The 26,192-nt window shown below is 44.3% G+C and overlaps 1 protein-coding gene across 1 annotated transcript in view; it reads left to right on the top strand.

Annotated features, from left to right (window-relative positions):
* Window positions 1–26,192, top strand: part of grid2 (glutamate receptor, ionotropic, delta 2) — a 362,174-nt gene that overhangs the window by 299,940 nt on the left and 36,042 nt on the right. Inside the window, exons 9-11 of the mRNA XM_060054677.1 lie at window positions 4,117–4,218; window positions 9,223–9,420; window positions 10,792–11,104. Coding sequence (XP_059910660.1) covers window positions 4,117–4,218; window positions 9,223–9,420; window positions 10,792–11,104 — 613 coding nt within the window. The remainder of the gene's footprint in view (window positions 1–4,116; window positions 4,219–9,222; window positions 9,421–10,791; window positions 11,105–26,192) is intronic.

Below are 26,192 nucleotides of genomic sequence, written 5' to 3'. Positions count from 1 at the left end.
TATCTAGCGAGTTGTTATGAGGCTATATAGGCTCCAGGGAGCATCCTATAATTTGAAACAATAATTAAAGATTTATAAATAAATATAATGCAAGGTTAAGAAATGACACTGTGATCATGTCACTTTGATGCCTAACATATACTCTCTCAGTAACCGAAGCAATATTGTTTTCTGGCCCTGGGATTTCTTCTGAAACTGAGCATGACGCCCCGCTACTTTAGCCCCCTCGAGTTAGCGTTAGCATGGCCAGACAAAGCGCTACAGCTATTTACACCTCACTGGTGGTTAGCCACAGGAGATGGGAGCTTGTGTGTGTGTTTGTGTTTGGCCTTTATGATCTCAGTTAGCTTAGCATATCGGAGCATAGCAGGGCTGCTTGATAGAGTTCACTGGTCCGTGTTGATTGGGTTGAGCTTCGGTTATTCTGTGTGTGTGTTTACTTTGTGTGTGTGTGTGTGTGTGTGTGTGTGTGTGTGTACTTTTTGTTTGTATCTTGTTTGTGTACCTAGTGTGCTCCGTGTGTGTGTGTGTGTGTGTGTGTGTGTGTGTGTGTGTGTGTGTGTGTGTGTGTGTGTGTGTGTGTGTGTGTGTGTGTGTGTGTGTGTGTGTGTGTGTGTGTGTGTGTTTGTGCATGTGGCGTGCACGTGTGTGTCTTATATTGGTGTGGCTACCCCTAGCCCAGGGATGCCTCAAACTTCATTATGGAGTGTGTCCTATGATTGACCACTTCTACTTCCTGGTTCATTGTCCATCAAAAAGGGGTGCGGTGCAGAGAGGGGTTATGATGATGGGCAACGTGAAGTATAAGGCATAGCCGCTAGCTCCAGACTGATAGGACTCAAGGTATTATTTGAAGCAAATAACAGTGTCTCAAGGTCCTGGGATGGCAAAGTAAATAGCCAGCCAGGCACAGTGATTCACACTCACACTCACAAACACAAACACACACACACACACACACACACACACACACACACACACACACACACACACACACACACACACACACACACACACACACACACACACACACACACACACACACACACACACACACACGCGCGCACACACATATACACACATACACTCACACATTCACATGCACACCCCTAGCTAGGCAGACCCATTTCGTACTATCAGCAGGAAAATGGGCTTTTTTCTGGCGCTGTGAAGATAAGCGCCGAGAGTGGGTTCTCTCATAGTCAGGACGGCCATTTTAGGGTTCTGATCATGCATAAATGCAGACTGTTCACGCAAACACACACACAGCTATGCAGCACACAGACACATTCACACACCAAACCACACACGCATTTACAGCCACACAAATAAACCTGGTTGTAAACAAACAGAATCCATATGGAATAAATATTTTGATAAGTTACCATAACCCATTATGATGAAATATTGCAGTCCATAAGTTTTGTTTTTCTTTAATTGTTCCCGGTAATCATTGTCATTCTACTCTCTTCCCTTGCTCTGTCCTCATGAGGTTTGAATGGATTCATGTAATTGCCAAACACGAAATACTCGCTCTCTCTACCCATTGTTCATGTCTCTCTATTTGCATATTATGTTTGCTGTTATCTTGGATTCAGCAGTCCCACTAATAGCAGAACTTCTGTGGAGGAAATGGGACACAACCCAGGAACTGCTAGGGGAGGAGTTACGTCTTGTTCCCTCCTTCGTTACGGAGATATCCTCCCGAATAAACCTAATTTGTGCGAGTGGATGAAGTTGGATGAAGAAGGGAATTTGAATAAGTGTGTTTCTATAGTGGCCAGTCTATGCAGTGTTATTGGACACCTTTACGGACACTTTTTTACAGCTTGCTACTGTTGGCCGAGTTTGTGTTTGCCAATTATGCGGTTGCAGATCGCCCCCTCCAGCAACATGATTGGTTAGAACAAATACGAAGTGAAAGAAACAGATATACCCCGTTCCCCGATGTTTGAGCTAGTCTGCAATCGTACTTTAAATATGAAACCTAAAGTCTGATTTGTGAGACCATTTCTGTAGGAACTCAGTGTAGGGACTTGACAAGGCCACCAGATGAACCGATAGCTTTGACGGTGACTGATGAACGTTTGACAGATTGCCGAGAGAGGAGCCTTGGCTGCCTTCTGTCCCTCCGTTAGAAGGACGCTCTGTTGCAGAGGAGACTCCAAGTTGTAAATGCCTTGCTCAAGGAGAATAATAGTTGCAGTGGTTTGTCCTTGGCTGCCAATCACGTTTAATAACAGGTAATGCCCTCTCTTGTTGCTGTTCATGGTAATTCTCTGTAGATTAATAAGGCATGGTTCTTATCCTTATCAACTCATTGTATCAGGGTGAATGTAAATTGTGTTTAGTGCTGCACAGACCAGGACAGTGTTCAACGTGGAATTGGCATCCTCCAAGGCTAGTTGTGTTTATAGTATACATTGGGTACGTTATTATGGATGAGTGTGTTTGTGTTGATTGCTGTGGTTGTGTGCATGCATGTATTGATGTATGTATGTGTGTGTGTGCATGTGTGCCTGTCTGTCTGTCTGTCCCCCCCTTACCCTTGTGTGTTGGCTGTAAAGGCTGTAAGCCCACGTAGAGGTCACGCTATGACGGCGCCACTACCGTATCTGTGGCCCACAGGGACACACACCGCTAATGTGCCATCGATAATACTATCACAGGTTTCCTTAGAAGCACTTAAGGACAGCGACTGTGTTAGACTCAACCTTCAATCCGCCGTCTGTGTTTCAGTGTGTCTGTCCGTCTGTCTGTCTATCTGTCAGAATACAAACCGACAAACGGACATACAAACAGACAGTTAGCCAGCCTGTCCAGTCTGTCCAACCATCCGTCTGTCTGTCTGTATGTACTTCATGTCTGCTATTCGCACATCCGTCTCTCTGTCTATGTTTGGGTTTGTTTGTCTGTCCATCTGTATGACCGTCTCTCTGTCTGTGGGTCCGTTCGTCTGTGTGCATGGCCGTGCTCTGTATGTATATCTCTCTGTATAGGTCTGTCTTCCTGCCTTAAGACCTTAGGTTCTTCATTTTGATCCCTACCTTCTATCTTTTATCTATTATGAAATGTAGAGAGCAAGGTTAAGTATCCACATATTTGCCCACAATGGATGCTTTAAATGAAACAGGAACATAACACACAATAGCTATGATTTGTTCCAATGTAAGGAGTAGTTTCTCCCAAGGAGTGTGAGAGAGAAGGAGAGATTGTCAGATAGAGAGATTTCGCCAGGGAGAGTCTGAAAGAACAGCACAACAAAAGTTGAACAATTACAGGAGTAAAGGCTTTTGATTCCTGAAGTAAAGGTTAGCAGGTTTATCTTCTGACAAATGGACTTCAAAGAAAAAAAGGATTAAACATACCTTTTTGTGAATTCTATAAAGGAATATGTCTGTGTGTGTGGGGGGGGGGTTTGTGTGTGAGGGTGTGTGTGTGTGAGAGAGAATGTTTGCATGTGTGGGTGCGCGTGTGTGAGTGGGAAGGAGCATCCTCTGCTTGTTCTCTTGGTTTTAGTTTGATGAAATCCTGTATATCCTAGCTCCACAGCTCCCCCTTCAGGCGTTAATAACAATAACACATTACAATGCAACGAAATAGAGAATTGAGTGAATGTGTCTGCAGTATGTGTATATAGAGCGCTAGTGTCAAAGAGAGAGAGAAGGAAAGATAAAACGAGTATTCATGTACTTGATATTGTTTGTCAACTTCTCGAAAGGCAAATCCACCAAGTCTGATCTTTGAAGCTACAAACAATATTTCATTGAAAGCTGAAGGCGTCAGTTCAGTGGCAGCCAGACTTGGTTTGGGACCTCAAAACAAACTTGTCCTGAGGAAGGGTGTGATGCAATCGTATAAACCCTGGCAGCAGGCGTCTCATGCTTAGATTGCAGCCAAGCAGTCATGAAAAGTCAGCGCTGGTTTGATCACAGAAATGCACCCCCTGCCCCCTCAAGACCAAAGCCCCCATTTATCTTTCTTAAAAAAAAAAGAACAAAGGGTTCATTGAAGATGTCTAACTGCATACCTTAATTTCTATTTTCTACTCTGTGTGTTTTGTTTGTGTATGTGTGTGTGTGCGTGTGCATGTGTGCGTTTGTGTGTGTTTTACAGCTGGCGACATGGGACCCGGTTCACGGTCTGAACGGAACGCTGTCGGACAGGAAGCTGGAGAACAACATGCGGGGAGTGGTGCTGCGCGTTGTCACGGTGCTGGTGAGTGTGTGACCTCCCCGCTGGCGTTCTGAGGCCACGCTGCTCCGTGTGATTTCATTAGGTGCACGCCAGTCGGGCAACGTGCCATGTCCCCAGAAATGACCTGAGACAAACCCAACATTTTTTTTGTTTTTTTTCGAAGGTAGGATTTTTAATGGGCCCATTTGTTTGGACGTAATGTTCCCTCCGTCCCTCTCGCTGTCTGCCTTTGTCAGGGTGTCTTTTCATATTTTATTTTTTTTGCACAGCACTCAATCAAATGTAGTGTTATGACTACACTAGTTGCAAAGTGGGAACATGGCACCTATATCAAGTGTATCTCTATATCATATATATATATATATATATGATATATATATATCCACCAATATTGGTGGTGGTTAGTGAGGTCCCCCCTTCACTTTAGGCGTCTTTGAGTGTTATTAATTATTATTATTCTTCATGTTTAACCTCTGTTTTCCTTTTATTCCTAGTCTGTTTTACATAGTTTTGAATGATGACTATATGCTCTGTAAGGTGACCTTGGGTGTCTTGAAAGGCGCCTCTAAATTAAATGTATTATTATTATTATTATTATATGCACTCGTGGCAGAATACCGAGAGATCACCGCTACTGGGGTGGATATGTCTGAATTAATATGGGCAAAGGAGGGATGGGGAACGATCTGGATAATAAATAAATCAGGTTATTGTAAGAGGACCATAGATGAATGGATTGGGCTGGTCAGAATGTAGCTGACCAGAAAGGACTCAAGTCGCCCTCCATTCCTCTGTGTTACACTGGCTGTAATACCGGCTACCAACCAACACAGCTAAAGAAAGCTAAGAGCAACCACCACATGAATGAAAACAAGATAATCTATCTAACAAACCAGGCTATAATCTCATTAGTGTGTGATTCAGGAACTGGGGAAGGAAGGGTGGTGTGTATGAGAGTGAAGCCCCAGCTCTCGCTATGTCTCTCCCACAGCATCCATTTGAGTGACTCTCATGAGTGCATTAAAGGTTCACCGTGGTAAATTCTTCATATCCTTCCCTTTGAAGAGAAAGGCACCGATAGAGGGATATATCCCAGAAAGAAAGCCGATATATTAGAGAGAGAGAGAACAGATAGCAAGCATAAATATTACACATATGGAGAAAATACATTATCTAGAGAGAGAGTAGATATAGGAGAGATCGAGAGCAGATGTATAAGAGATAGAGAGGAGATACATTAGAGATAGAGAAAATATGTAGAGAGCAGATGTAGATGAGATAGAGAGAGAATAGATGTATTAGAGATAGAGAACAGATGTGTCAGAGAAAAAAAAGTGATAGACAGCAGATGTAGAGAAGATAGATACAGATAGTGAGAAGACAATGTAGACATTTAAAGAAGAAATATGAGACTAAGAAGATATATCGTAATAGATATAAGATTTATGAAACACAGATAGTTAGGACGGAGAAGATATATTCAAGATAGATAACGTATACTAGAGATAGGAGAAAGTAGGGACAGAGAAAATATGGTGGATACAGATCTATCTAGTAGAGACCGACATGTGAGAAAGCAGAGATAAATACCAGACAGAGACACTGCTTTGGTTTCTTGGACAGGTCTTGCTTTTGTTTTATATTTTATCTGAACTTTTTTTTATAATATGTTTAAAATCTTCCATAACATATGTTCTGCATATTTGTTTTTTTAATTTCAGGGAACATTTTCAAAAAGGATTAGTCATTTTTTAATTAGTCATAGTTAATAATTATGACTCGTCTAATCAGTCCTCCATTAACTTTCTCATTCTGTCTTTTCCTTTGCCTCTACTTTTTATTTGTGTGTATGTGTGTTTGTTTTTGTGCCTGTATGTGTGTGCATTTATAAGTGTTTTCAACGATATTTGCCTATGCCTAAGTCTATTCTTTTATGGAGGTTCTTAGGAATAAAAAGCACACACTGTTGCCCCCACGGAATATCATTTTCCGTGTTTGAAACGGTCGTTAGAAGACATTGTTTCGAATGCACTCAAGGTGTACTTGTTTATGTGCATGTGTTTCAGATATCTTGCCACAGGAGCCATTAGAAGAGGTTTTCTTTTCTAGGGCTCTCTCCTTCTGATGCACCCACCGTTTGGCTCCCCATCATGTGTGCTAGCTCTCTATGCCACAAAGTACTGGAGATCGTGCACGTAGATGCCACGTGCACACCCATTACACATTCATGGTGGCGCCTGTGAGGATCCAAAAATACCACTAAGCATTAATAAGTGAACATTCGATCCACCCCATCAGCCAGATTGTTGCTCATTGCATATTTATCGATTGGTTAATTGGCAATGAAATCACTGGGCTGTTAGGGCCAATAACTCTCAGCCATTGATCTTGACAGAGCCAGGGCATTGATTGGTTAAATAGATGATACAGAGGTTCCCTTGCATGTCCATTATTCTCATGGCGGACTGTGTGAGGCGGAACAATGGGGCAGTAGAATAGACAGCTCTGTCTCCAGGACCAGCACGTTGAGTTTGAGCTCCGCAGATTTTCCGTGCATGTTTTGAATGTGGAGAGATTAGAGTTAAGGTCCTTTGTTTACTGTTCCCGGTCAAATACCGTCTAAGATGTGCAGGCCTTGGGGCTTAAGAGGGTTTTGCGAATAAATGAAGTGCAGAAACAGCACACAGCAGGACTTCTGCTGACCTGTCAATTGTTAGGTAATAGGCTATACTGATTGACTGAGACTGGGCAGTTTGAATCTTGATTAAATGTAAGTCTCGTTAAAGGGGAGTCCTCCTGACTGAATTTTTCTTTTCCGTTGATCCGTAAAAATGTCTTGACTTCCAAGGCATGGACGTGTTGACTTCAAACTAACATATCTCCACTACCAAATGATAGACATGTGGACTTCTCCCTCCCCTTTTTCCTTATTCCCATAAATGCCAACCAGGCAGGATTTCTTAGGTGGAATGAATTATAATAATTAAGGAAAACGCAAGGCAAAAGCAGGCAAAGTTATTCTATTATCCCCATTTCTAGCATATCTGCACAGTCTATGGAGAAATGTCCAGATAGCATCCATCCATTCAGAGTCCAGCTCATGTGTACGCAACAGCCGGGCACATCGCTGTATTCCCGCAGAAGAGGAGACACTGCAACTTCTGTAATGGGGAGGACAGGAGTACGAGGAGGTGGAAGAAAATGGGGAAATACGGGAGACAGAGGGGGGTGAGAGAGATAGAGAATGAGAGAGAATAAATGGCAATGCTGGCTGCAGCATTGCCAAAAACTATGCGTTTGCAATGAAGGCGGATGAATAGGCCAGAAGCAGTGAACAAGGAGTGAAACAAAAGGGGCTTGACAGGAGAGGAGGACATTAATATCATATGTTTCAGGGCGAGCCAAAAGTGCGGCTTTCGAAAAAGATGAAAATTACAACAGGGAAATGCACAGACAGAAATGGAGAGAATGGCAAGATGAAATAAAAAGCGGAGAAATAGAAGGGCTTCAGTTAGTGTTATATTTACAGACAATGCATTTATCTGGCCGTATCGTAGCTGCACTGAACACTGTGCACAATTAGCCCCCCCCCCCCCCCCCCCCCCCCCTCCGACCCATAACATACAACATGTACACGCACGACAAACACACACAGCCACAGGCTCCCACGCACACCCAGCATGGTGTGTACATGCAGTTCCTGGCCTGCTATTGATTTCCTGCTGTGCCGTTTGTATGTGAGACGGCGGAGCTGAAACTCCCTGCCTGACGTGGGCGTGGGAACACTTTTTTCCCTGTATGTTTGTGTGTGTTTGTGTAGTTTTGTGTGTGTTTGTGTCTGTGTGTGTGTGTGTACAATGGAGCACTTGGTGTGTGTGTGTGTGTGTGCGTGTGCGTGTGTGTGTGTGTGTGTGTGTGTGTGCCCTCGAGTTTGGTTCCCTGTACCAGACACAGGGTAAATGGAGGTAATCAATGAAGCACAGGAGGACCCCGAAAAGAAAAGGGGGTGTTGGGTTACGAGGAAATGAGACGGAAAGAACGAATCAAGGAGGCTGGGCTCTTAGTTAGATATGATCCCAGTGAGTAACACCCGAGCTAAGGGCTGGAAGTGAATGATTTTTTTTTTACTAAATACAACACGCTGAACTCAGCAATATATGTGTTATTTGAAATGTTATATACGTTGATAAAGTAGGTTCAAGCATGAGCAAATGCAGGATTCATGCTTGCTTCTGTTGAGCAGCAGGTCTTAGTGTGTCCCAATAACAAGGTGTGTGTGTGTGTGTGTGTGTGTGTGTGTGTGTGTGTGTGTGTGTGTGTGTGTGTGTGTGTGTGTGTGTGTGTGTGTGTGTGTGTGTGTGTGTGTGTGTGTGTGTGTGTGTGTGTGTGTGTGTGCGCGCGCGCGTGCGTTTATGCGTGTTTCTGTCCGTGCATGTGTTGTATAGTGGGTGCCCTTGCTTTGATGGATGGATGCTCCTAGCCAGACTGGGCCTTGGCATGCAAGTCCAGCTCTAGCCTAATAGCTTATTGAACGGTGGGAACTAGCAAGAATTAGAGACCGCCAGGTAAATGCATTCACTTTGTGTTGCTGAGTCTGTGTCTGTGTCTGTGTGTGTGTGTGTGTGTGTGTGTGTGTGTGTGTGTGTGTATATGCTTAATGTGCGGCTGGCATCAAGTCAATAATGCACACACAGGACGTCATAAATTGGAGGAACAGATTGAGCCTGGAACCTTCGGCCTTCGAACAGGGTTTTATTTGAGAGAAGAGGGAAGCAAGGAGAGAAAGGACAGTGACAGACAGCGAGAAAGACAGTAGAGGGATTACTGGACCCTTTTTTGTTCTCCCAACGCCACTCGTCTTTACCATGTTTACAACATACTGCAATGCATTCCTCACACATTTACAAATGTAAGGATCGGTAGGCTGCCAAATTATTTTTTGATGAATTGATTTTGTTCAATGCTTTATTGGTTAATTGATTGGTTGTTTGACTGTTCATTAATTGGTTTACTTTTGTTTTGTAGGAGGAGCCATTTGTGATGGTGTCAGAGAATGTTTTGGGGAAACCAAAGAAGTACCAGGGGTTTTCCATCGATGTTCTGGACGCACTTGCCAACTACCTGGGGTTCAAATACGAGATTTTCGTGGCTCCGGACCACAAGTATGGCAGCCTCCAGCCTGACGGCATGTGGAACGGCCTGATGGGTGAACTGGTCTTTAAGGTAAGGACAAAACAAGCCCATCCACTAATACTTACTAAGAACTACAAACTGTGATAAACAGCAGTCCTAAAGGAAACATGTGGGTTAGGTGAATGATACCATCAATGGTAAATTTAGGAAACAACCAATTACTTATCAAAAAGCACATAGACAGACTGGAAGGCATTGATTCATGTTGATTTTTCCAGTTTGGTCCCAGCAGTAAGGCACAACAGAATGCCCTATGTATTAGGTGTGTCAAAGATCAATTTGAGCCCAGGCCTTATTGGGAATCTGTTTGCATTTTTGCCTGTTTTATTTCTGCAATGTATTGCATATCTTGCAGTAACATATTGCATTGCTACAAAGCCATAAGACAAGTTAAAGGGGACTTATTATACCACCAGGTGTGAGTGTGATTAGCCTTACAAGCCGTTTCGAAAATCGGCCTAATATGACATCACTAGTGGGTGTGTCCACCTAGATCTGTGCTGGATAGATGAGCAATGTTTACTTCAGTCCACTGGGTAGGCTGGTAGATAGATCTATCCAGCACAGATCTAGGTGGACACACCCACTAGTGATGTCATATTAGGCAGATTTTCGAAACGGCTTGTAAGGCTAATCACACTCACACCTGGTGGTATAATAAGTCCCCTTTAAAGTGAATGTGACACAGCAAACAAAACAAAAATGTACGTCTCTAAAATTGAAAGCATTAATATGGAGGTGTAGCATCCAATCGAAGTGTATGCATCCCCGTACAGAAATATAGACAGCACGAATATCTTTACCTTCTTTTCATTAAGTGAATGGGAAATAAATAAAACAACTATTGATCTGTTTTCGGTTCTCACATGGGAACAGTTTTGACCGAAGGCAATTCATGGAAGTCCAGCTTTTTCTGATTCAGATAGCAATCTTTTAGCAATCTCCTCAAGACACAATGAAGCTCTCTTGAAACCAATGTGTCTCTTTGAGTACTCCCTGCTGTTTTGCTGGATACAGGATGACCAAAACAATTTTTATAGGCTATATTGTATTGTTTTGATAACCTTGATACAATGAGACACATATTAAATGCCCAATTGTCTTGAGATTTACAACTGTGAATGAAACCATGCAGGAAAACTGTAGCTCTGTTTATATTCCTACATCACAATCACATTTGGACCTTATACTAAATAGGTTACCCATGCAAGGAATATGACCAAAATACTGCTGAACAGGAACTTCATTACTGTTTAAACCTGAAAATATTTAGACTTTTTTTTTTAACATTTTCAATTGCATACATATCCCATGTCAAAAAAACCTTCTAATTCCCCGAAAAATCACAACCAAAATGTTAATAATTCTTTTTTGAATAAAAAATATTTCTAACTCCGCCAGCGAGCCGACGTGGGCCTGTCGGCGGTCACCATCACCCCTGAGCGCGAGGGCGCGGTGGACTTCACCACGCGCTATATGGACTACTCGGTGGGGGTGCTGCTGCGCAAGGCGGAGCGCACCGTGGACATGTTCGCCTGCCTGGCGCCCTTTGACCTCTCGCTGTGGGCCTGCATCGCCGGCACCGTGCTGCTCGTGGGCATCCTGGTGTACCTGCTCAACTGGCTGAACCCCCCGCGCCTGCCCATGGGCGCCGTCTCCTCCACCACCCTGTACAACTCCATGTGGTTCGTCTACGGCTCTTTCGTACAGCAAGGTAAGGGGTCTGGAGAAGGAGGGGGGGGAAGGGAGAGAGAGAGAGAGAGAGAGAGAGAGAGAGAGACAGAGTCTCAGCTGTGATCCTTTAGAGGAGTCATTAGCCGCGTTTACATGGCAGATCTATGCCGCATAGATTTCTATGCGGCATAGATCTGTTCCTAAAATGTGTTCCGAATGTACTGTATACATGGCAGTAACAAAAGTGTCCGTTATGTCTCTCGCGCACACCTGACACGTCTCTGGACCGGCGGCGACATAATGGATGTCTTATCACTATCGGGAATTTTAAATTTGATTTTAATGAAAGCACAGCAGGAGAGAGCTTTTCTCTGCCTGCTCCTTCAATTAAGAAGGAGGAGGACAGCGCAGCAACGTCAATTTCTCGTCAGATCTTTATATTTACCCTAAGCGCCGCCGCAAACAAGAGGAATTTGGATGCGAGTCCGCAGCCAAGACTGGTGGGAGAGAGTGGTCTTACGGGAATTTAGTGACCAGGAATCCTCGAAGGTCCAATTGCGCACTACTGCAGCTGCCATCTCTCTAAGTTAAGAGGTGTTTTAACGTTCAGCCTGCAAAAGTACTAGTAGTAGCCTACTCATTTACAGTTATCTCGGACGCGCGCGGACACCTCATTAATAAACAGCCATGTCCCGTCGCTAAGCAACCGGACACGCTTACCGGACTACTTTTACGGAGTGATAACAAAGACGTGAATCAGGCAATAAATCCACTTTCCTTGACAGCGGTGAAGTTCGGTGTGCTTAAAAGTACAGACGGAGCTCAGTGGACCAATTGCGAACTACTGCGGCTGCTCTAAATTAAACCCCAATCTATGCGGAATAAGTGTATACATGGCGATTTAAAACGGACTACACCACCTATTCTATGCGGCATAGAATCTATGCCGCACAGATAATTGTATTCCGAATGAGGCGTATACATGACCATTTTCTATGCCGCATAGAAATCTATGCGGCATAGATGTGTCCATGTAAACGCGGCTACTGACAGCCACACGGATCCCTGGATCTGCAGGCCCGGTGGCAGGTACCAAGGGCACAGTCTGGTGGGTGATTGTGTGTGTGTTTGTTTGAGTGCAAGAGAGGCAATGAGAGAGAGAAAGAGAGTGTGAGAGAGAGAGAGTGTGAGAGAGAGAGAGAGTGTGAGAGAGAGAGAGTGTGAGAGAGAGAGAGAGAGAGAGAGAGAGAGAGAGAGAGAGAGAGAGAGAGAGAGAGAGAGAGAGAGAGAGAGAGAGAGAGAGAGAGAGAGAGAGAGAGAGAGAGAGAGAGAGAGAGAGGTGTTCATTAGTGAGTGCTAGCAATGGGGAGAATGAAAGGGAGTGTGTGACTGAGTTAAGCCCAAAGCAAAGTTAATCCCGGCAAGGTGAGGGATCGAGAGGGAGGTAGTGAGCGAGCGGGAGAGCGAGAGGGTCCGTTAGTGAGTGCTAGCAATGGGTGAGAGCAAAGGGGAGCGTGTGACGGAGTTAAGCCGAGAGCACACGGGGGAATACACACACAGCCCCGCTACGTTTGCGCAGTGTTCCAAACAATGTGATTCTATTTTATATTTTTTTGGGTCAAGCGACAAAACATGAAGCGAGAGTCGCACTGGGTGGGCTTTGGGCTTACGAGAGAGTCAGAGGGACGGCAAATGTGGGCCAACTGGGTGACGGCTGGCGGAGCACAAAGTCCTGCGTTGATGGAGTCGGGGATAAAAACAGGGAGGCGGCGGGGGGGGCGAGGGGCGGTGGGGGGTATGAGACCCACGCAGACACACGGAGCCATGTGTACGGCGTGGGGTTGAAGGCAGCAGGCTCTAAGAACAAGCTTAAGCCGCCAGTGTGTGAAGGAGGTCAGCGGACGGCGAGGGGATGAGTCAATGAGATTGCATAATTGAAGCCCGTGTAGAATGGCGGCGCGAGGCGCTCACCGGGGGTTGTCCCGACGATATTCCCCCCGCTGGAGTATAGATTGACCTTTGGTGTTCGGAGCACAATGGTGCAATGAGAGCCATAAGAGGCAGAGATTTGGCGCCCAAAATGGAGGCGTGGGGGTAGGGGGAGAGAATGTGGGGAGAGGGCAGGAGGGCGGGGGCACGTGTGATAGGCGAGAATAATGACTTCATTGTGTCCATCTCTCCGAGAGGTTCCAAGAGTCCATTTGTCTGCGCTAAGGTGAGGTTATCAGAAAATTGACAGTTATGGAAGGATTCAAGTTTAATCAGCGCTCGAATAGACCCACCGGGGGCACAAAGAATGAGAGACAGAGCCAGCAGAAGGTCAACAGAGTAAAGCCTGACTTTAATGATGTCATTGTAGAGAGAGATGTGTGTGTAGGCACACAGCGAATGTGTTTCACTGAGGGGGGATGGCGGCTTCTAGTGTGTACACATTTGCGGTGTCAGAATATGTATGAATCTGAGAGGGAGAGGAGAGAGTTAAAGATGAGAAGCATTCAATTGTATGTGTGTGTGTGTGTGTATGTGTATGCGCACGTATGTGTGTGTGCATGCACGTTTTTGTGTGTGTGTGTGTGTGTGTGTGTGTGTGTGTGTGTGTGTGTGTGTGTGTGTGTGTGTGTGTGTGTGTGTGTGTGTGTGTGTGTGTGTGTGTGTGTGTGTGTGTGTGTGTGTGTGTGTGTGTGTGTGTGTGCACGCGTGTGCGTGTATGTATGCACGTTTGTGTGTGTATAAGTGTGTGTATGCGTGTGTGTGTGCGTGTGTGTAAGCGCACGTGTGTGTGTGTTTGTGCACGTTTGTGTGTGCATAATTGTGTGTGTGTGTATGTGTGTGGTGTGTGCATGCACTTTTGTGTGCGTGTGTGTGGCCTGTGACTGAACTTCCTCATATTTGCTGGGCATCATTTTTAGGTATCATTAACAGGGCCTCATTGCTATGTAGCACACCAGGGATGCAGTTAGCTTCTTAAGCTACATTTATTACACAAATGAGGGGAGGAATGATTCTTCTGCGTATGAAACATCACCCGCCATGGAATAAGCACTTGATGAGCTCTTTGGCAATCTGTAAATAATCCTCCATCTTGTGCTGTGGCTAATGGCGCTAATGATGATGATGATGCATGCTAATTGCAGTTTGATATTCACAATCGTTTCTCTTTTTAGAGGTAATTAACATTTTAGTCATGGCATCATTAGGGGGGGGGTTAAGGAGGGAGGTAGGGAGAGAGGGGAGAAATTTTAAAAAGAGCGAGTGAAAAAGTTTAATTCTTCCCTTCTTTGTGTACTTCAAATGTACTTCATTTTCTCTATTGCCCACATGCACATACAAACACGCATGCACACACACACACACACACACGCATAAGCAGACATTAAACACAAAATAACTAGATGCCTTTATTTACATTACCTTTGTAAATAGATAGGGAACGAAGTGTTTCTCTTTCTTCTCATCCCTTCTTTCTCAATTGTCCTCCTTCCAGTCTTCATTTGATCCCAAGTCATTTCCTTGCTCCTTTTCACTTGTTGAATCCCTCCCTCTCTCCAACCCTCCCGCACTCTCTTCCTCCCTCCCTCTCTCCCTCCCTCCCTTCCTTCTCCCTCATTCCCTCTCTCCCTTCCCCCTCCCTACCTCCTCTCTCCCTCTTTCCCTCCCTCGCCCGTCCTTCCCTCTCTCCTTCCCTCCCCCATCCCTCCCTCTCCCTTTCTCCCTTCCTCCTCCCTCCCTCCCTCCCCTCTCTCTCTCTCTCTGTACCTCTCTCCCTCCCCTGTTGCCATCTGTATGTGTCTGCTGTCTGATCTAGCACTCTCTCCCCTTGCAGGACCACAGAGGTGCCGACAGATTGCCTGTCTGTTTGCAAAATCACTCCCCCCGACCTCCCCTATATCTCTGTCCCACTGTGTGTGTGTGTGTGTGTGTGTGTGTGTGTGTGTGTGTGTGTGTGTGTGTGTGTGTGTGTGTGTGTGTGTGTGTGTGTGTGTGTGATTGGGTCTGCATGTGAAGGGATGCAGAATGAGAAATAATTGAAAAAATTAATGTGCTTTCCATACGTTTAGGTCTTAGTGAGCCGATATTTCAGTTTGTAAAGACACTGTATGTACCTCATACACCTCCTATTAGTATAGGAGGTATATGTCCTATACCTCTTACCTTTTTCCTATACTGCAATTTCCTGCCATCTCAGCTCACTGGCCCGTCTTCTTCTTTCCATCCTCCTCCTCCATTATTTGCCCTTCTCACTCTCTCCATCACTCCTCCTACCCCTCCCAATTAAAATAGTAAATGGTAAATGGCCTACATTTTACATAGCGCTTTTCTAACCAGTGACCACTCAAAGCACTTTACGTTATTGCCGAATATTCACCCATACATTCGCACCGTCGGCAGTGTCCACCATGCAAGGTGACAGGCAGCTCGTCAGGAGCAGTTGGGGTGAGGGGTCTTGCTCAGGGACACCTCGACACTCCGGGGATCCAACTAGCAACCTTCCAGTTATCAGCCAACCCGCTCTACATCCTGAGCCACACGCAACATGCCCCACTTAAGACCCATGGTAACAACACATTACAGCTACAGTCAGGGAGCTGGGCCGATGAAAGCATGACATGCTTTCATCGGCCCAGCTCCCTGACTGTAGCTGCTATGTGTTGTACCATGGGTCTTAAGTGGGGGCAAAGTATGGGTGTCATGTTCCATATTTGTCTTCTTTAACAAGTTCTCCCCGTCTGCAAGACTCCCATTGTCCTTCTCTCCCACTTGGTCCCAATTAATGTTATTGTCAGGAGAACAAAGAGGCTTGTGGAACACAGACGCACACTAATGTTTGTCTCCTTGCTTTCCCAGTGTGCCACGGCAATGTAGCAATGATTTTCTCGTCCTCTCTTGCTGTATCATCTCTATCACCCTATCTCTCACTCTATCGCTCTTTCTCTCTATCTTCTCACTCTCTCTGGCTCTCGATACCACCCTTTATTTTTCTCTCTATCTCAATCTGTGTCTCTCGCTTTCTCTTTCTCGCTCCCTCGTTGTCTCTCTCTGTCTCTCTCTCCCTCTCTGTCTCTCTTTCTCTCTCACTTTCCTGCACTGTCTCTCTCTATCTCTCTCCAACCCTCCATCTGTCTGTCCCTGTCTTTCTCTGCTGTGCAAAAAGTCTCTCCCTCTGCTTTCCTCAGATTTATTTTCTCTCTACCTATAACTTCTTCTTTCGGCATTCCCACCCACCAGTATCAAATCCTGATGTAAAAATACCTAGTCAATAAGTCATATTTTTACATCAGGAGTTCACTCTGAGGACTCTGAATCTGAATACATGATCCTTCAGGTGTCTGTCTCGCCAAACTAAGACTAAAGCACCATACTAAAGCATCCAAGAAATGTCTACAACCTTTCGATATCCAACCCAAACAATCAAAAGTTTTTGAAAAAAGATTTTGAACTTTTCAAATTATGGGTTGTTTGCATCGTTTTTATAGTTAACAATCAAACGTATTCCAATGCTCTCTTGCACGTACGTCTCCCTCTGTCTGTCTAGATTTCCTCATTAATTCATTATTCATTAATTTCACTCTCTTGTGACAAACTGCTGGGAAGCGATTCCTTTTGATACAATCTCTGAAATCCCTCTTTTCTTTCCCTCCCTGTTTAATTATTTCTCTCCCTCCCTCTCTCACTCTCCTGTGCTATGCTACACTCCATCCTCCTCTCACCTTCTCCCCCTTCCCGTCCCCTCCTCTCCCTTGCACTCCTCTCGTATCCCTCCATCCCTCCACTTCTCATTGCGGGATTGTCTTTCCTTTGGAGAGACTCTCTCTCTCTCTTCCTCTTTCTAGCTATTTCCCTTTCCCTATTTCTCGCTCTCTATCTCTGTATATCCCTCTCTTCCCCTTTCCCTCTCCCCCTCTATCTATCTATCTCTCTTTCAGTCTTTCTCTCTCCCCATCTCTCTCTCTCTCTCTCTCTCTCTGTCTCTGTCTCTGTCTCTGTCTCTCTGCTTAATGCCTCATCCTTCGACAGTTGAGATCTTGTGCTGTGCGGCGCTATGGATGGCAGGATGGATGGATGGATGGACTGATGAAAGAAGGTGTTTATTCTACATCTCTATATTCCAGCAGAGCTGACCTTCATTCTATTCCAGCATAATGATAACCATCCTTGTTATCGCTGTTCATTCCTCACTCTGTCTGTTATATGTGCCCTATGCATGTGTCTATATGTATGTGCAGCGTAGGTCATGGTCAAAATCAAGAGAATCCATTACACAGAGTCCAAGCAGTGACTACCGCTGCCAAATCCACAGGCACAGGCACACACACACACACACACACTGACACACACACACACACACACACACACACACACACACACACACACACACACACACACACACTGACACACACACACACACACACTCTCATAAGCAATTGTGATCCATTGACCCTGGCTATGAGTCCAAAGAACATAAAAGTAAATGTGGCTGTATTTCAATTTGAATATTCAAACTCTCATTAGAAATGTTTCCCTAGTCCTTTCATCAAGCCTAAAACACAACTCTAGCTGAGAGAGCCTGGGGAATTAGTTCAGTCTTGGTTTGAAGTTCAATCGAAGCCCGATCCATCCAGGGATCTCTGGCCGGACAAAACTGCCGGACATGCTAGCACCAACAATTTAGACTCAGATGCACACTTGTGATCACTTGTAGTAAAGTCATAAATTAACAGTAACCGAGTGTCGTTGATCAAAAATCTTGTGATGAACTGAAAATACCAGCTTTCATGACTCCAAATAAACCTGATGAAATCCTTGCTGAATAGCATCAATATATATAGCACAGATATTCGACTTATGTATCGCACAGACATTGAGAACGGAAAAACACTACGATGTTGAGTGTGTCAATGTTCTGTGAGCTTCAATTCAGCAGCCGAAGGTCTCTGCACAGACACAGGTAGGCATAACGCAATATGCGTACACTATAATAATAGAGTGTGGTTCCGTGTTTGTTTGGCTCCCTACCCCTCACACCAACTGTGAACCTCACCGAGGGCCTCCCATGCGGCTCCCCATCGATGCCTCGCTCATAATTGCACCACTTAATGGTCGCTCCTGCTGGTTTAGTCACACGGACATAACCGTCTCCTGCTGTTTGACTAAAGCAAATATCACACTCTGTTGGCAACTAAGGCGGCAGTTGAGAGCCAGAGACAGAGAAAGTGGGAAACAGACTGACTGACTGCCTGACTGACTGATGGAGAGAAGGCCATTTCTATTTTCAAATGCAGGTTAATTTTAATGTTGACACTGCCGGTGCCAAAGCAAGACATTAAGTTATATTCCATTCAAGTAGACAGAATTTGGCACGCATCAACAATTTAATAACCAGTGTACCATACGACTCAATGATTCTTATATTATACTGCTGTGTTTACTTAGATAGCTCTGAGATGCCGTTTGTTTGTTATTAAAACCAAAATAAATAGACATATTAATGACTTAATTCATTCAAATAGATAATATCACCATAATCTCCATTGCTTGCATAGTCTAAATCCACATGATGATATATGCCATGATATATTGACTTAATATTCACCTAGCACTTAGTCAGACTTCTTTACAAAAGGGTTAGCATTCAAAATTCACAGAGAAACGACAGCAAACAAAGGACCTTTAGACCAGACATTGAACATGTTTTGTAGTTCCACAAAAAAACATTCTTTGAGTGGGGAGGTGCAAGCAGGTGTGGCTGAGGAACATGAAGGCCTATGAATTAGTAATTAGAGAAGGAGGATAGAGCAGTGGGAGAGGCCCAGAGTCCTGGAGAGCCTGTTTGAGGCTCGGCCTGTCAGCCTCGTCTTTTGCTCACACAACAATAAAAAATAAATATGAATGAATGCTGTAAAAGATATTCACACCAAAATATGATCTTGTAAATTGGGGCATAATAAGTAATGCTTTATTCTGAACTGTGGAGAACGTGTTGGCTGAATGACAACTTGTTGATAGGTCAATCGTCAATTCGGCTTTCAAGCTGTACCAGCTGGAAAGTTTTTTTTATTTGACATCTCAATATTTTCTTCCTTGGGCAACTCAATATCGTCATCGGACACACTGGTTGCCATTGTGTCCAACAGAACCAGAAGAGAAGGGAATTGAAGCTGTTAAGGTCGAACCTCATATGAAGCCTGTAATGTTCGTTAAAGTGTTATCGACTGATATTATGCATTTTCCAAACTATCTGAATCGGCCGATAAAAATAATGTTAGAGAAAGTATGTTTCTGGAATTTCTTTTTTAAATATATGTCGGTCGTTATGTCGGAATATCGGATTTTTCAATCAAATATTTGTACCAAATATTTGTATCGGTATCGGCCTTAAAAATCCTTTATCGGTCGGGCTCTAGAACACACCCCTGGATTGGGGGCTGTTGGTTATTTGGTGCCATCTAATGAATACGTATCCCCCTGCTAATGTGATTTCTATTAACACTGCCAGGGTGTGCGCTCATAACCAAACACCCTGTGTCGCTTTTAGCGGCTGTATGTTAGTAGTGTTAGCGTATCACCCGGTTTTCAAGCAAGACGTGTTGACAACTTTGCATGTTTGATTGACTGAGGCTCGAATGGAATGTGTTATTGTTCTCGTTTACTTTTGTCCCGTTGTGTACATGCATGTATTTCTTTAAATGTCATGTTATTGCACCTAAACAAATAGAGCTGAGTGGAGACCTGTGAAGTGGGAAGTCCATTTGTCAGTTTGTCAGTCTCTGCTCCACGTCACGTATATTTTCTACTTTTCTTTTTTTTTGTGCTGTGGGTCGCAGCCTCTCTGATTTGGCTCAAAAGGACTTCCTGTCTCTTTTGGATTCTTTGTATGAACGCCCAGTTAGGGGTTTTGAGTACCGCGTGGGAGCCGTGCTCAGACTGTATGCCCTCACGGTATTGTAAGAGGCTTTGCATAAAAGCCTCCACCAAATGGCAGTCACTGTTTTACTTTGGAAATTAGCCATGTTGGACAAGTAGGGGAAGCAACTTCTTTGAATTAAATCTGGTGTTGCTGCGACTGGTCCCACACCACCCAATTTGTTTTACATTTGCCTGATACTTACCTCATTTGTGCTATTCCCCCTCTCACTTTTCTCAGTTTGAGGCATTGACACTGAGGAAGTAAGGCGGGAAATGGTCTCAGTCGTCCGTGGTCAAAATGGTGTCAGAAGCATGCTGGAGGAGCATTGTGTCCTGTTATCGAGGCACTCATTATGTGACAGCGAGGAAGGACATTAGTGGGAAATGGCGATGCCTTAATGCGCTGCTTCATTGTCATGTAGGGATACCCCTTGCACATTAGGGGGCATATTAGCAAGAAAAATGGATGGCAACGCGAATTGTTTATAGAAAAACGTTCTGTGTGTGTGCGTGTGCCTGTGGCTGTGTGTTTGTGTGTATGTATATATGTGTGTGCCTAAGCCTATGTGTGTGTGTGTGCCTGTGTGTGTGTGTGTGTTTTTGCGTGTGTGTGTTTGTGATAAGGTGATGAAGCACAGAATAATTTTCTTTTAGTATTCAGCAGACCGAAAGGTTACCTGAAACTTTTGCAACTAAAGTAGTGGTGTGTTGTCTGAACCGCTGCCTGACTTGTTGTTGTGAACAGCTATCGATTGTCGATGTTGTTTACGCTTGTTTTGCAGCAAAAGGTGATGAGTGAGTGAGTGAGTGGTCGGAGAGTTAATTAGAGCATCTAGGCCAATATAAATACTCTACTAATTGCAAAACTGCCTTGAAATTCTCAAGAGATATGCTGTGTAAAGATAAAAGTACTTTTATCGTTTTTCATTCATATAGCCATTGTTCAATGAAGGAAAACGTATTTGCTACATTTGCTGTGGCTATTTATTGATATTCATTATGTTTTATGCTCCCATGTTTATTAAATTTCTAGCTGTAACACTATAAAGGTTGACAGCTTCTGCAGCTTGATAATTAAAAAAAAAATGTTGCAGTTAAAAACGAAATAGTCATGTACCAACAGCTTGCTGTCAATATCAATAAAAAAATGAATGTGTCTCACAGAACCAAACAAAACACATTCATTTCATTTTAAGGAATGCATTATTATCAATTTACTGAAGAAAATTGGCAATTAGATAGTATACAAAATATCTACAACTTTTTCTAGTACCATCCACAATTATAGTTTTCAATCAAACTGGTCAATTAATATTTGTCTTTGGATTTTCCGCTTACACTTAACAATACACACTTCCATCTTCCTAAAAATGTGTACTTTCTCCTCAAATTACTTAGAATTGAACTTAAAATGAACTTAAAGTAACTACTGATTGTGATCGGCCCATTCTGCACCACACTTCAGTATGCCATAATTGGATATCTTCAGGGCAGAAGAAATATAAAGGCACAGAAAAGAAGTCTGAGCAGAAGCAGCAGGAAGCCAGGGAACAAATAGAGATCGAAGAGGAAACATTGATGGTTAAGTCGGGGGAGAAGACTGAACAAAGGGTGAAGGCACAATGCAGTGGGACGAGGTGTCAAGGAATGGCGTGAGAGAGAAGCGAGCAAGAAAAATAGTCCTGTGTGAGTTTACTCTAGGTGATGGAGGTGAAGGAGAGAAACATTGATCAATGTGTGTTCCTCTCCCAGCCCGTAGGACGTGGGATAAATGGTGGTGTGTTGTTGATCTTTCTTAGTGTGTGTGTATCTGTGCGCGTGTGTATGTGTGTGTGTGTGTGTGTGTGTGTGTGTGAGTGTGAGTGAAGGTGTGTGCAGTGCGTTTATGTGTGTATGTGTTTTACAGCATGTGCGTATTTTTGCTCAATGGCACACACACACAAAATTAGTTGACAGTTAGTTATGATTGTTTTATCTGAAGATCGAATTAATCTACTTCAAAGCGGTCCATCGTGATGAGGAGAAATCAGAGAGTGACATAGGGTTAGACAGGAAGAGAGAGCTAGAGGGATGCAGGAGACGGAGAGAGGAAGAGAGAGGGCGCTGAGATGTGCAACAGTGACAGGAACAGGTGAAAGAGAAATAAAAAAAGTATGAGAAACAGACAAAGAATCTTAGGAAGAGAGAGAGGGAGATAGAGAGAGAGCTAGAGAGCGAGAAAGAGAGCTTGACACAGAAAAACAGACGGAGGGAGATGACAGTATAGAGATTTGAAATATGGAGAATGACATCATTTAAATTGAATATGAGCAACTCAAACACAATCACCGTCAAGTAAAGCATGCACAAAGACACCCACACACACACACAAACTCAAGCACACACAAACAATTACAGTGTCCTGGCCATGTGAAAATAGCTGAGAGAGTCATACGTGAAGAGTTGCATTGGTACGCCAGCCATAGCGCTATTGGTGCCAGATGCTTTGATGGATCGTGTCACTCATCATCAAAACACATTTGCTGGGGGGTAATTTCAGCGTGCATGCCAATGCATACGTGCACATTCCGTGAAGGAAAGAAATACTATTACCTGATGAAGAATTTTTTTACAGTGACTATATATTGCTCGGAATAATGAGAAAGTAAATAAGCAGTAGCGAATACGTTCCAAGACATGCCAATCATGAGGAATATAACTTTTGCACTTTCGCCACATTTAAGTATCTTTACTTGTTATTGTTCACCTCAAATAATACAGGAATATATATGTATATGTTGTATACTAGGATATCATACTCAGTACAACAACTAAGAAGGACACGAGGCCGTAAGCATTTGATATGCACTGCTTTAGTATTGAACTCATCATATCCCTCCCCCTTTACTTCTGTTGTAACCTTACAAAATCAAAAACATTTCACTGTCTCAGTATTCTCTCTAAAACAAATTATCTGCATTTCCAAAGTAACGTTCAACAAATTATTATTATTACGGAACCAAAGCCTGAACTAGGGAAAGAGGGTAGACGACCTCAATTCCCAGACTGAAACCCGGGGATTATTCTGCCCCAATGTTGAGGGTCTCTAAACTACAATGACAGTCTATCAGGAGGTCGTCTGTTACTTTTGGGGTAAGTATGACCTGTAGGTAAGTCTATCACATTTTCTTGAGGTGAGGACACCGTGGGCCCAGGTTTCGGGGACAGGTTGTCTGGGGTCAGCACGAGAGTAGGTCTGTCTGGAACAGTGTTCATCTCCGAAGGTTTTTGCAGGGGTTCTTCGGTTGATGGAAACGGTTCTGGGCAGGCCACCAGCTCCGGAACAATGGGCTCAGGTGAGCCGTCAAGGCGACCAGTAGTGTGGAGCAGTTGATCGAGGTGTCTTTTCCAAATGAGTTGGTCATTGGTTTCCACTGTATATGACAAAGGACCTGTTTGTGCCACAACTGTCGCCGGTATCCACTTCACACCTTTGGTGTAGTTCCGGGCGAGAACCCTGTCTCCGGGTGTAAAACTCTGAAGCTTTGCTTTGCCTCGTCGCTCCACTTGAGCTCTCTGGTTAACGTGTACAACCTCTTTTGTCTTTTTAGGTCTCAGTAGGTTGAGTCAGGTGCAGAGTTGTCTCTTGAACATAGCTGAGGCAGGGGACACTTTTGTCGTAGCATGAGGTGTGTTCCGGTATGACAACAGGAACGCACTGAGGCGCCGGTTGAGGGACTGGGAAGATTTAGAGGACCTTAGAGCCTGCTTCATTGTCTTTACAAATCTCTCCGCAAGCCTGTTTGTAGCAGGGTGATAAGGCGCAGACTTGATATGTTGAATACCATTGTCTTCCATAAATATCCTGAACTCTTCAGACACTAGCTGAGGGCCATTATCACTTACGAGCCGTTGTGGTAGTCCAAAGCGACTGAAGATAGACCTTAGCTCTTTGATGGTTTTCTCTGAGGAGGTGCTCTTCATGACAGCCACCTCAAGCGATTTGCTGTGAGCGTCGACTGCCAAAACATGTGATTCTCTAGTGGACCCGCAAAGTCTATGTGGACTCTTTGCCATGGTTCTTCAGGCCAGTCCCATGGATGTAAGGGAGCCAGCTGCAGGAGGTTTCTCCCTTTCTGGCAGGCACCGCATGACATGACTTCCTCTATAGCTGCATCCAGGCCTGGCCACCAGAAATAACTGCGTGCAATTTCTTTCATTCGCACCACACCACAGTGTCTTGAATGGAGCTCATCGAGCATTTTCTCTCTCAATGGCGGCGGATTGATGACCCGATAGCCCCACAACAGGCATCAAGACTGGATTGACAGCTTGTTTTTCCTAACCAGGTAATGCTTTAACCTTGGTGACATCTTTCCTCCCCTCCCACAAATGACCATACCCAGAACCTCATACATGACCGGGTCAGTGTGCGTGTGTTTCTTCACATGAGCTGAGGTTACCGGAGCAGCAGTCACATCTTTGAGGTAGAAGATCTCTGCTTGCGTTGGTTCAGCGTCCGCGACCGTTAGCGGAAGCCTCGAGAGTCCATCAGCATTGCCGTGCAGGCCCGACTTCCTGTACTTGATGTCATACTGGTGGGCCGACAGTAGCAGGGCCCATCGCTGCATACGGCTAGCTGCCAGGGACGGGAGGCCACTGTGAGGACCAAAAATAGAGGTGAGAGGCCGGTGGTCCGTAAGTAGAATGAATTTTCTCCCGAAAAGATACTGATGGAATTTCTTCTCTCCAAACACTATAGATAATGCTTCCCGCTCATTCTGTGCATAATTTGATTCTGCCTTGCTCAGTGTCCTTGATGCAAAGGCAATCGGTCTCTCTTCTCCTGATGGCATGATGTGTGACACCACTGCACCAACACCATAGGGTGAGGCATCACATGCTAGTTGAAGTGGTAATGTGGGGTCAAAGTGGGTGAGGGCCTCTGATTGAGAGAGGGTTGTTTTCACATCTTTGAAAGCTGCCTCACATTTGTCGGTCCACATCCATGTCTTGGTTTTGTTTAGGAGCTCATGTAGTGGCTTCAGTCTATTTGAAAGGTTAGGCACAAACTTTGCATAGTATGTCAGCAGGCCAAGAAATGATCTCAACTGGCTCACATTCTTAGGGGATGGAGTGTCCACAATAGTCTTCACCTTTGATGGTGCCCGGTGAAGTCCTGTGATACCGATTACATGTCCCAGGTACTCGACGGAAGGTTGGAAAAACTCACACTTGTTTTTCCTGACCCTTAGACCATATTCCTCCAACCTTTGTAATTCCTCCAACCACAGCATTACCATTAAGCCTACTGCCCAAATTCCAGCAATATTTTTGTGTTTCCAACCATTCAAAAAAATGCGTTATATACTAAAGTACCACAACAACATTATCGCTCCTACACAGTGCAAAGTAAAAATCACCCATCACCCATGGCCTGATAGCGGCTGTAATTGCACTCTGTAAAGGGCCACACAAAACCTTTACTGGCCTGGGTCAGCCCATCCAGCTTCGGTGTAGGTCTTCCTCTTGAAATTAAATCTGTCTTCTCTCCAAACGATCGCTTTGAAAAAGGCAAACGAAGGAGATCAGAAACAGGATCGCTAGGTGATGTGAAGGCGGTGGCCATAGTAGTTCACTATCAACTCTGTACCGCCAACAATTCAAAATTCGCTGATGACATCACTGGGGGCCAGCGCCGGCATATTGCTGGGCCCTGGGGCCATTCTATTACTACACATCAACATTTGCTTGTCTGATTACAAACGTCAGTCAAATTTATTATCCAATGGGAGGTGGCAGCTTCAGCGAAAGGCTAGCACTACTTTTAGTGCTGCCCCGCCGGTCCATGTAACCTAACTGTGATGCGTTATTCAGCTGAGCTCAGCCTTACAAAAAAATAACGTTTTCCCTTCTGGAAAACCGTTATATGGAATTAATATGGAATTAAGTACTGAAAAAAATATGGAATTAAGATGCGTTCAAACACAAATTAATGTAATTTTGAATAAAATAATATAGATATATTATTTAGATTTTGACAGGGCCAGCAGGGAAGGCCCTGCTGGCCCTGACGGCCCACCATTGTGGGTGAGACGTTTCTTTGAACAATAGGCATGATTGTGTATGCCGAACACATTCACACAAGAGAATATATACACTACACCTTGACTCTCAGATCTTTTTCTTCAGCCCTCGGTTGCAACAACTAAAAGATATGCCCACGGACTTTCAAAGTGAAACCT

The sequence above is a fragment of the Gadus macrocephalus genome, chromosome 6 (genome assembly GCF_031168955.1).
Source record: "Gadus macrocephalus chromosome 6, ASM3116895v1".
NCBI classification, from domain to species: domain Eukaryota; kingdom Metazoa; phylum Chordata; class Actinopteri; order Gadiformes; family Gadidae; genus Gadus; species Gadus macrocephalus.
This window is presented reverse-complemented; position numbering and strand designations above follow the sequence as displayed.